The 10,835-nt window shown below is 42.2% G+C and overlaps 2 protein-coding genes across 8 annotated transcripts; one reads left to right on the plus strand and one right to left on the minus strand.

Moving 5' to 3' along the window:
• The first annotated feature begins 600 nt into the window (after window positions 1-600).
• On the plus strand, window positions 601-6,677 carry LOC116767175 (E3 ubiquitin-protein ligase RNF34). Its single transcript, XM_032657356.2, has 7 exons — window positions 601-1,063; window positions 3,754-3,939; window positions 4,103-4,198; window positions 4,553-4,720; window positions 4,997-5,173; window positions 5,506-5,682; window positions 5,758-6,677. Exons 1-7 carry the CDS (start codon window positions 802-804, stop codon window positions 5,931-5,933), a joined length of 1,242 nt encoding a protein of 413 aa, XP_032513247.2. The 5' UTR covers window positions 601-801; the 3' UTR covers window positions 5,934-6,677.
• Window positions 6,678-7,276: 599 nt separating this feature from the next.
• LOC116767176 (ester hydrolase C11orf54 homolog) lies at window positions 7,277-10,695 on the minus strand. Of its 7 annotated transcripts, none has more exons than XM_032657361.2 (8): window positions 10,540-10,695; window positions 10,303-10,345; window positions 10,086-10,168; window positions 9,896-9,994; window positions 8,188-8,363; window positions 7,930-8,109; window positions 7,756-7,852; window positions 7,277-7,665 (listed from the first exon to the last, which is right to left on the minus strand). In XM_032657361.2, the coding sequence occupies exons 3-8, from the start codon at window positions 10,162-10,164 to the stop codon at window positions 7,325-7,327; spliced, it is 972 nt and encodes a 323-aa protein (XP_032513252.1). In that variant the 5' UTR covers window positions 10,165-10,168; window positions 10,303-10,345; window positions 10,540-10,695; the 3' UTR covers window positions 7,277-7,324. The 7 variants fall into 7 exon arrangements, with proteins under 7 accessions (XP_032513252.1, XP_032513249.1, XP_032513254.1 ...); XM_032657358.2 differs by having other exon boundaries at window positions 10,318-10,345; window positions 10,540-10,694; XM_032657363.2 differs by having other exon boundaries at window positions 10,303-10,342; window positions 10,540-10,674.
• Between the last annotated feature and the right edge of the window lie 140 nt (window positions 10,696-10,835).

Genomic DNA, 10,835 nt, shown 5'->3' on the forward strand with positions numbered 1-10,835 from the left:
GAATACTTATCTAAACATTAAAGATTTTCCTACGATTTTAAATATTAATGGATATCAGAAAGCCATATCAGATGTTCCTCTTGGTAAGGTTTATCATAGCTGAAATTGTAGATTCCCTTACTTATATACACCCCCATTAGTTTTATAATAACTTAGGATGTGAAATAGTTTAGTTCAAGTTCTCAGATCCCTTTTTAGTAGTTAAATTTAAAGGATATATATAGGTATGGATGTTTATAATTATTTGATAATTTGTAAAGATTATAATTAACATTTTAGAGAATACACTCTATTACTGTATGACCTGTTTGAATAAAATTATTCTTTTAGAATATAAAAGTGTTGAATATATCCTGTTGGAAATTATTTATTTATTATTTGTAAGCAATATTTTAACTTACGCAGTAAAATAAATATGGACGCTTGCATGAATCGAGGACGTAAGTTTTTTAAATGAATTAATATTTGATTTTATTATTGCAATATAGCGAGATAGCAAAAACATTTTAGCAAATGACATAAAATTCTCCTTCGAACATGAAAGTCAATATAAATATTTTATCATCTGTGGCAAATACTGTCAACTCACTCAAATGACTCGACTGGCAAGTGGCAACTGGCAATTGAAAACAGAAAAAGTCAGAACGTATTTGTAACGTTATTTTTGCAATGGCAGTTTTTTTGTTTTATAGTGTTTAGTTTAAAAAAAAAACCTAAAATTAATAAAAATAGGATGTCTACCTACGGTATCATATTGACTTGAATTACCGCGTTATGTATTCTATAAGATAAAATAGTTCGATGATACAGCGAGGACGCGAGTGTAAGATGCCTTGCGAGAGCTGTGGTATACAATTCAGCGTATTCAAGAGAAAACGGGCTTGTTCGGAATGTGAACGATACTACTGCAGTGGCTGCTTGCGTCGTGGCGGCGGAACTATGTGTGCTCCGTGTAGGGTGCTCTCAACTCGCCCCTTGTCCAGACAAAACATCGCACACCTCAAAGTCCGCGACCTCCAATGTTTCCTGCACAGGCAGAACGTATCCACCAGAGGATGCGTCGGTAAGTCATCTTTAACGCTAATATATCTAATTATAACAAATGATGAAACATTCTAGAACAATCTATAATTCAATACACACTGTCAATTAAATTACCAAACTCCTCTCTATCATTAGTATATGTATAACAATTTAATGTTTTTATAATAAGGTTAAAAAAAATAGTGACATAACTGAGGTCAGACCCAAAGCTGGTGTACACTATAAACATTTCCTGGATCTTAAATAATAACTGAAACATAACAATAGTGTGACATTATGAATACAATCATTGTGACAGACAGGGAAATCTTAATTCTATTGCTTATTTTGAAGAATATAAAGTATTGTCTTAGTAAATTGATATCAATTAACAGATAAGAAATGACTGTTACACTTAACAACAATTTAATATCAATTAGAATACATTTGTATTAGTGTTTGTCTGCGGCTGTACATGACATACGGACAATACATCCTATGTTATAGAACTAGCTTTATAAACACTGTACACTGTATATGTTAAAAGTAAAGGGAATTCCCTTGTTTACATTTCTGTACATGTACTATGATTGATATTGTGTCATAAAAATAATTAATTGGTGTTATATTAATGGTGCATATTAACTTTCAACAATAAACATGCAACAAACAGACGCACATACATATCCAGCTCTGTAATAGTATAGACAACTAGACATCTGAGAACATTGAACAGTTCAACAAGAGTTTGATAGAAATTAATGTATAAAATATTAATTAAAAATTTATTAAACCCCCGAGCCAAAAAAAGTACGCATTTATTATGACAATAGTTTGGTGTTTCAAATGTCAGATCCCACATATGCTTGCAAGCAACCTTGTTTATAACATTCCTATCACGCCTAACAAACGACCTGATGACTTTGAAGACCTGAACCGATTTCCACCAAACATAGCTGAGAACACTCTCGACGAAAATACCTTTCAAACAAAAAAAAACGCATTAAAATCGGATCATCCCTTTGGGAGCTACATTGTCTCAGACAGACACATACACACAGATACGTCAAACCTATAACAGCCCGTCGTTTTTGCAATTCATCAGAATCAGTCCAGATATGGACAAGTGCTGGCAGCTTTATGTATAATATTTGCAGTTTCTATTTAAGTATCAATGAAAAAGCAAATCTTTCTATTTGTGAGTACATCGCGTGTAGGGAAAAGGCTACGAGACTGAATCTTTATCTAACAGTGTTGAGAAACTTGTATCCTCGTAGCAAGATTGGAGAAATTTGAAAAAAAATTTGTTTGAACTGAATTAACAAGAGATTGTTATAAATACAGAAATAATGATATTACACATGAAGATTCCATTCCCTGTTACTGTTTTTGTTATATAATTAAACTATTGAATCACTTGGCCACAACATTAACAAAATTCCTATAAACTAGTCCTCAGTCCAATGAATTCGTACAAGAAAACGAAAACAGCGCGGAGCAGATATCGAGAGCTATTTATTTATTAAAAATATACTTATTTAGGTCTCAATTCTACATGTCAAATGAGGACAAAACAAGAATTAAACGTGTGCCTATTCATCGCGACATGCTATGGTAAGCCATGGTTGCAATTCACTTTAGTGGTAAAAGCGCCCTACCTAGACTGGTACTTTTTGAAAGCTGTTAAGGCATACGAAGTGGTCGAAAAGACTATACAGAAATTTTGTCAGCAATTGGTCATTGTATTTCGTAGACGAAGTATCTATTTTGTGGCAATTTGACATTAGTATTAACCAAGAAAGTAAGGTAAAATTCTTCGGTCCACAATAAACACTACATTCCATAGAGAGAAATACTTAGCGGCCCTGTTTTCGATAAAAACATCGATGATTTTGTTTCCGTGAACTCCCGATCCCGCTACTTTCTCATTGAGAGCCTTGCTTCATACCCTGCTAATGCATCGATGCAACACGCTAAAATGAAGGTGCATTCACTGAAAGAACTGTTACGTTGATACAAGACTCGTGGCCTGATCTCAGTCATAGTGGACGAGGAACAAAGACAATATTCATAACGTTGCGTACAAGAACACAGAAAAGTACATATCCTGACCATAAAAAGAAAATTTAATGGCTAATGTCCCTTAAACTAATAATCAAAAGAGCATTGTTTCATTTACAAAATAAATAATAATTCTTAATAATGCCTAGGGTTTCCGTACAAAGTTTACCGAGATGTCGGCGCGGGTTATTGCTATCAGATTTCAATAATATTTAGAATTTCAGTTATTAAGGTCGAATGGCATACAATAAGAGGTATGCGTGTCTTGATCTGCAAAAAAAATGTGTCCTTAGTGTCTGGGACAGACTTTTATATACGTGTTATAACTTGTCCTTTATATTGACTTTGAATAATAATCCTGTGAAGTGAGGATTCATTAGTGAATGATTTAAAATATTTTAGTTTATCCGACAGCAGATGTCTTCAGTTGATAATTCGTAGAGTCTTGACATGTACACTAAAATATTTATATATTACGTCCGGTGAAAAGTTTGAAGCAGTTGGTCCCAATCTCCACACATGTCATTTTATGATTATGGAAAAGTTTTCCCTATTCATTAAACGTTTCACCAAAAAAAATTCATGATGAATGTGTGCGCGCGAGCTCATGCGCACGAGCTCACGGCTCACTCCATATACAGTTGTGTAATCACTGTTTATCGTTTACAGAAAAAGAGGAATTACTGAACCTGTGTGTGTCCCATGTAAACAGTGGAGCGTACAGGCGGAGAGGTCCACGGAACAACACTAGTGCTTTCTGCACTCTCAAGGGACTCACCACCAACATCAATGAGTTCATCAATTCAGCTTTCGACCTCCGAAGTCCGACCAGCCCTCCGCCAGCTTCGGACAGAAGTAGGTTTACTGTGTGTCGCGGAGATCTTCATGTCAGTTGACGGAAATTATTATATTAATATATATTTCTATGTGCATCAATTCTTAAGCATACATTCCTTGTTAATCTGAACTTGCCCTCGACCTAAAGACGGGATCCCTCTAAGATGTATAACATTTCCAGGTAACTGTTTCAACTCATCTCATCTCCATTCTCCGACAGCGGACGCTCCTCATGCCAACACCAGTATACCTGACAGGCGCTTCACTCCCACCCCGGGTAATGATGACTCAGTCATATTATACGTTGAGTTAAAGACGTTGATAAGTAACATCGCCTGGTCGCGAGACCCTGCAGGCTGGGGGAGGACATTAGAACATAAAACATCCAATAGGATTTATTTAAAGCGTTGGTTTGGTTTCCTGTAAGTTCCTGAGCCTGAAAAGTAGCTTCTACAGGCTACAACCTTATAACCGATTGATCAAATTAATATAAATCTAAATATGCTTTTTAACATCTTAAATATTCCAACACACGGCCCTTGTCAATACAATTTTTTCATAAAAATATGTAAAACGCTTTAAGAGTTTGATTCGTACCAAATGAATGTATTCTAATTAAATATTACAACAGGGGGTGAGCGAAATATCGAGGTTCCAGTACCCGAAGCGGCGGCTCCTCCGGGCGCGGCTCCCCCGGCCGAGGACCCGCCCGTGGACAGCACAGACTGCTTCGAGATAGAGGACCTGGACGACACCGGCTGGGAGTTCATCGCGCGCCCCGCGGACCCTCTGCCCAACGGTGGGTACACCAAACGCGGCTCGGCTAACACCAGCGCCGATTCTCTTCACAGTACTCGCGCGATGTGTGCTGACGAGCTGGACGAGCGCCGCGACCCTGACGACTCTCACAGTAGACGTCATAGTCTCGTTCCAATCCTCTGTCAGTCCTCAGTGATATTGAATGCTGGTGGCTCATCACCACTGACCCACCAGGGAGTGGGTTTAGGGATTCATAAGTCCGGTGTTAAGAAGTGTGATGGAAGAACGAGTGTCAATATTTGTACTGTCCGTATAGACTCGTCCGTGCTGCTGGCGGCGGCGAGCGCGGGGACGCCGCAGAGAGCCGCCTCGTCCCTGGAGCTGAGGAGCGTGTCCGCCGCCGATGACACCGACACCAACGACACGGCCAGCCTCCAGGACGAGACGGTGTACACGGAGCACGCGGAGTATCCCACCCACGACCAGCCGTACAGTGAGTCGCCCACACACTCACGCCACACTCGGAGCGTGACCGGGATCCAATAAAACTATATAACCTTGCTAACAATAAGCCTCACACGGCAGGATAACAGATACATTAGGTTACATCACTCAAAATGATATTATTTCTCTCGCAAACACCGTCTACATTATGTTTGCTCCCTTTAACATATAAAAAAATATAACAGATAATTTGTATGAGGTCACCTCTGACAGCCGGCAGGTGGCGCTGTCTGCAGAGTACTATCCTCTATATTTTCAATAAATAAAGTACCCTGACGATATTTATTTTCGATTACATAACCTTTCTTATTTCCGCTCCAGGTCCTCACATACACCTGTCACAGTTCAAGCTAGCCTCGGATCTGGACACATTGAACGTCAAACAGCTGAAGGAGCTGCTGATGAGGAACCGCGTGGAGTACAAGGGCTGTCTGGAGAGGAACGACCTGCTGGACCGAGCCAAGATGCTGTGGAAGGACCACGACAAGTACAAGGACGGTACGACACAACACGCACAAGACGAACATACACACATAATCAGACCTTGTCACGAGAACCACCTTCATCCAACAGAGATCGACAACCTGCCCATCGAGGACAGCTGTAAGATCTGCATGGCGGCGCCGCTGGAGTGCGTGCTGCTGGAGTGCGGTCACATCGCCGCCTGCACGAGCTGCGCGCGCCAGCTGGCCGAGTGCCCCATCTGCCGGCAGTACGTGGTCCGCGCCGTGAGGTTCTTCCGGTCGTGACTCCCCCTCCCCCCTCCCCGCACCTCTGATGTAATAAACTCTCATGTTATACGAATCTTTTTGTAATTCCTTATCGATGCGAAGTCTTCGTCCGTCTCTCCAGCCTGCTGCAGCGCTCGGGTCGCTGTGTAGTGACGTCACTGTTGTATTCTAGCAGGCGCGGTTCGGATCTCGAGTCACGTGACGTGTTGCCGGCGCCCGGAGACGGCCCTCAGCATGATATATAATAATATAAAAAGCTTCTTCGTGTGTAGGTTCCGCCATGTCAGTACGAGTCGTGTCCCGCTCGGCGCGGAGCGGGTTGGATGTGATTATTGTTGAATGTCCATGTCGTGTACATATCAGTGTGCGATTGCCGCGTGTGTGTGTGTGTGTGTGAGTGCGTGTGTGCGTGTGTGTGTGTGTGTGTGTGTGTGTGTGTGTGTGTGTGTGTGTGTGTTACAGTAGCGAGGTCGTACCTCGTGACCGAGCCTGGTTCAGGCCGTCGAGGTAGCGTCAGTGTGATACGCCGGGCGGGCGGGCGTCGCGGCGGGAGCTGTGTGACTTGATCTGTATTGTAAATTGTTACATTTAAGTCCTTATTTTTATATGAATTATTTGTTATTATTTTGTACGATGTTATTAAGAGAGCCCTCGCTGATCCCTGGAGTCGTCGGCGTCGTGTGACGTCATGTGACGTCACCTGTATAGTGTTTTGTGACGTCATCTTTTGTAGCGTCATTTAAATAAATCAATTCCACCCTAGCGCTATTCTTTATTTCGCTCCTTCTGTTCCCATCCCTCACGATAAAAGTCGCCAAAACTCATCAAACAATATTGAAGGGAACCGATCTTCAATACTTCCAATGATATAGTGCGACCGTTTATCTCGGAGTTACATCGACTAGGGTTTACTGACTTCTGTTGTTCAAATACATTTTAAATAATAAAGTCAATATGAATTTACTTAATCTCAACTTGTTATTGACAAGAGAAGTGACGTTGGCTGGACGGTCGGATAGGAATCCAAAGCACCTCACGCCGGCCGCGCCGGGCCAGCCAGGGGTCACCAAACTGACATTGTTTCGTGCCGCATGAGTTATAACGAGCCGTGACGTCACGACCCGTTGCCACGGAGCACGTTATCAGTATGTCAGCAAACCTTATCAGGAACATGTTTGTTATAGCTTCTCATGGCTAATATTCAACTGGTGTTACGCTTCATGTATTCGCCGTTTGTAAATACTCATTTAGATATTAACAGGATAAATAAAGGTTTATGTTCAAGTTGTGTTTATTGTGACGTCACACCCAAACTCGCGCGCACTCACACACACACACACACACATAGAAACACACGAACGTAATATATAAAACTTGTATTATGAATATTGGTCGGTGGAGGTCTCCGTTCAATCCCGTCCTATGGCGTGTGTGTTCTCGGGCGCGTCGACTCGTATGACGGAGCCGGCGACGGTGAAGTACCCCTCGTAGTGCGCGGCGAGAGGCGTCGTGTCGTAGTGGTAGTGACCTCCCTGGCCGTGCTCGCTCACTCCGTGGAAGTGTTGGACTCGCAGATCCAGGCCGAGGTCGCCCGTCACCAGCGTGCCCACGTGGGCGAGGGGCGCCGAGTGTTCGAAGTAGTGCAGCCAGGAGTCCACGTCGGAATCGCTACACAGAGGAGTGGCCGAGAAGTCCGGCATCACGTGGTGCTTCGCCCGACCCTCGAGCAGCGCGAACGTCCCGCCGAGACCTGCAACGAGCGAGGCTCTTAACATAATGGCCACCCGACCACCCTACCCTCCAACACTCGAACCTCGAACACCGCAACAGAAACACTGACCTACTACTTTATCTCCATAGTGCTCTTTGAGCGCCTCTCTGATGGCGGTGATGAAGTTTTTCTCGCCGATGCGTTTTTTAGCGACTACTTTGATCACCTGGAATGAGAACATCGATTATTGTTTCCGAGCTGTCGACCACAGCACAGGGCTAACAAGTTACGGAAGCGTCGGACCATCCCCGGCTCTCCGTTGGACAACAGGTAGTTCCCGAGTAAGGCGGTGCGAGTCTCGCTGGCCGGCAGCTTTTCCTGAACAAACGACGACTGACCCTTGGGCGCGCCCACCGGCGACACGGACACCACGTGCGAACCCTGAGACACGGCGCTGTCTTTGACGTAAACGTTGATGATACCCTGGACAGACATAACACAGAGTGATAGTGATACATAGTACAGTGCAATAGGGAGATATTGAATTCTGACAAGGAGTACCTCACAGTTGACTCCGAGGTAGGGCCAGGGTCCGGCACCGGCTCCCGCCAACAGCGCCGGGTCTCGGCGGAGGTGGCGCAACAAGTCCGTCAAGGAATACAGCTTGTCGCGTCTCACCGTGGGCACCAGGTACGGAGGGCCACCCAACTCCACCAGCTTGGCGTCACCACACAGACCTGCACGTTATTAATTTTCACCTTTACAAATCAAAGAATGTTACAAAATCAAACTTATCAAGTCTTTGGCCAAACATTAAACTGATCTACGCCTTCCTTACAAAATTTACACAAACGTAAAGAATCTTTAGCATTTTCTGTACAACGAAGTGTCTTTTGTGTGGTTAAATACTATATATAATACATCGCGATGTATAGACACGATCCCAAACAAGCATACTTTGAAATACAAAATGTCCGGCGTTCGAATAGTGTCCGTGCGTCTAATCCCGTTCCGTCGTGCCGTCATACCGTGTTTATGTTATTGCGACGAGTACCTTATGTCCTTATCCTCAAACACGATGACAACACATCCATCCAATAGACAGATCGATCATGATTACTCAAGAACTCACAAATAAAAAAAAAACACACCGATACACACGAACTCAGACTTTCTGATGGACCAGGACGAACAGGGCGCTATGAAAGTCCGAGGAAATGCTTGTTTCCTACTTAACAACTAAAAAAGTACCGAGTCCTTCCAATTACGTTTTCATTAATATATAAAAAACTCCGACAAAAGTAATGGATCATATTCTCACATTACTTGCTTCAAATCTCTCTTGAGGAGAACCAGCTTAACAGTCATTACAAACATGAAAAAATTCACGAGGTTATTGTAAGGTATTCAAACGGTTCTGATACCGTTCCGTCGTGTAGGAACTATGCTGCAGGATATCAGAGTGGTATAGGAACATCTTGGATATCAAAGACCTGTTAAAGATAACCAGCAGAACCGGATACCACTCCATGTCCGATGATGCTTGGTATTCTATAACTGCAGGTAACCTTATAGATATTGCCGTCCCTGTAAGATGCGACAGTCAGTAAGTCACAGCGAGTATAAACGCTTCCCCTTCGTACTCCTAATCTCCAACATAAACATTTCCTCCAGTACGTGTGTGACAATCATCTCTTCGCTTGAGTAGATGAAAATATCTGTGTTTGTGTTTTCGCTCATGCCGTCGTTCTGAGCCCTTTGACCAAGAATCGGTCCTAAGGTTTGGATACTGTCGTTCAAGTAACAATCCTTTAAACCGTCCCTAGGGACACTTTTTGAAAACGGGATCCTAGATATTTAAAAAAAAAAATAACCCCAAAATGGCATCTGTTAGATTGCTGCAGATGTGTTATTAATATGATATAAGACCGCGTTTTTAAACCATGTCCTTTCTAAACGCAGAGCGCCTTTTATTATAAAACAAGAATTCTGATGAATGTTTATAAATCACATCGTTTATAACGTTGCATCGTACGTCATAAATATTTTTTATAAAAGAAAAAACATGTGTTATCATAACTTAGTATAGGTATCATTATATGCAAATGTTTGCTGGAACACGTTCGATATTTAAACACTTAATACTATCTAATCCTGAATCTACTCTTCCATTCAAGAGCTGTTGTGTGTGGGATGTGTAGTAGCAACAGCTCGGATTATACTTAAATTAATTCAGTAAATTTAAATCAGAGGTTATCGTTTATCTGACCTGGCGATGTCAGGTTGTAGGGAGACCGTGTGAGGTCCGGACTCTCCTCGGCAGACACTCTGACATACTCGAAATTTGATGGTAGCTTTTGTGATAACACTGAAATCATTAAATAATATTTTATATATAATATTTATGACATATATTTTAGTACGCGGAGTTTGAATAATAACTATTAATAAGAAATTACCTTCTACTATTTCTTCCAAGGGTGGTGCATGAAGGGATTTTTCAATAATCGGTACTTTGGAATAATCAACGGAGGTCATTGTGCTGAAACATTTAATTAGCTTTGTATACATTTTAACAATAAGTCAAGTACCTGCCATGACAAACAGACATCGAATACGTATCGAGTCCGCCTCGAGTTGTCCCTCACGGTTACAGAAAGTTAGCGTATTGACTACCTGCTGTCCGCTCACCTTGTGATGTATCGAGATGGCAGAGCTGCTGCACGAGCCGCGGACGAACAGACATGTTGGAGGTGAAACAAAAACGAGATATGTAATATATTCAACATCTCAAACAAGTGACACGGCCGGTGACCGAGATCATTACGTTTAAAACGACGGGACCATTAAATCTAAATATTATTTATCAGGAGGTCAGGGAGCGTCGCCTCTGCCAGTGTGATGATAACTTACATAATACTAACAGTATTTCGGAGGTCAATGTGACGCTCGGCGTGAGACGTGCGCCGGCCGCGAGTGTCCTTCGTCGACTACACTCCACAACTGACCTCACGCTCCAGCCGATTGCTATTAGTGTGTTATTTAACCGTCGACTATTCTAACCGACACGATCGTTCTCGGCAGTTATTATCGATAATATTAAATACATCGGCGAGGTTATTTATCCAGTTAACTTTTAATCTGTAACTGTGTCGTTCCTCTCGCTGGGAACGTACCTATGTATAATATATAAGTGTAAAATAAATCAA

The sequence above is a fragment of the Danaus plexippus genome (assembly GCF_018135715.1).
Source record: "Danaus plexippus chromosome 9 unlocalized genomic scaffold, MEX_DaPlex mxdp_26, whole genome shotgun sequence".
Lineage (NCBI taxonomy): Eukaryota > Metazoa > Arthropoda > Insecta > Lepidoptera > Nymphalidae > Danaus > Danaus plexippus.

What these genes read in the sequence shown, in the direction of transcription:
- LOC116767176 (XM_032657361.2), bottom strand. Translation starts at nt 10,164, where the DNA reads ATGACCTCCGTTGATTATTCCAAAGTACCGATTATTGAAAAATCCCTT. An exon ending in CTTGGAAGAAATAGTAGAAG is followed by an intron (nt 9,995 to 10,085) that starts GTAATTTCTTAT and finishes TAATGATTTCAG; the next exon opens with TGTTATCACAAAAGCTACCA. An exon ending in CTACAACCTGACATCGCCAG is followed by an intron (nt 8,364 to 9,895) that starts GTCAGATAAACG and finishes AATAACGTGCAG; the next exon opens with GTCTGTGTGGTGACGCCAAG.
- LOC116767175 (XM_032657356.2), top strand. Translation starts at nt 802, where the DNA reads ATGATACAGCGAGGACGCGAGTGTAAGATGCCTTGCGAGAGCTGTGGT. An exon ending in CGCGGACCCTCTGCCCAACG is followed by an intron (nt 4,721 to 4,996) that starts GTGGGTACACCA and finishes CTGTCCGTATAG; the next exon opens with ACTCGTCCGTGCTGCTGGCG. An exon ending in CACCCACGACCAGCCGTACA is followed by an intron (nt 5,174 to 5,505) that starts GTGAGTCGCCCA and finishes TTTCCGCTCCAG; the next exon opens with GTCCTCACATACACCTGTCA.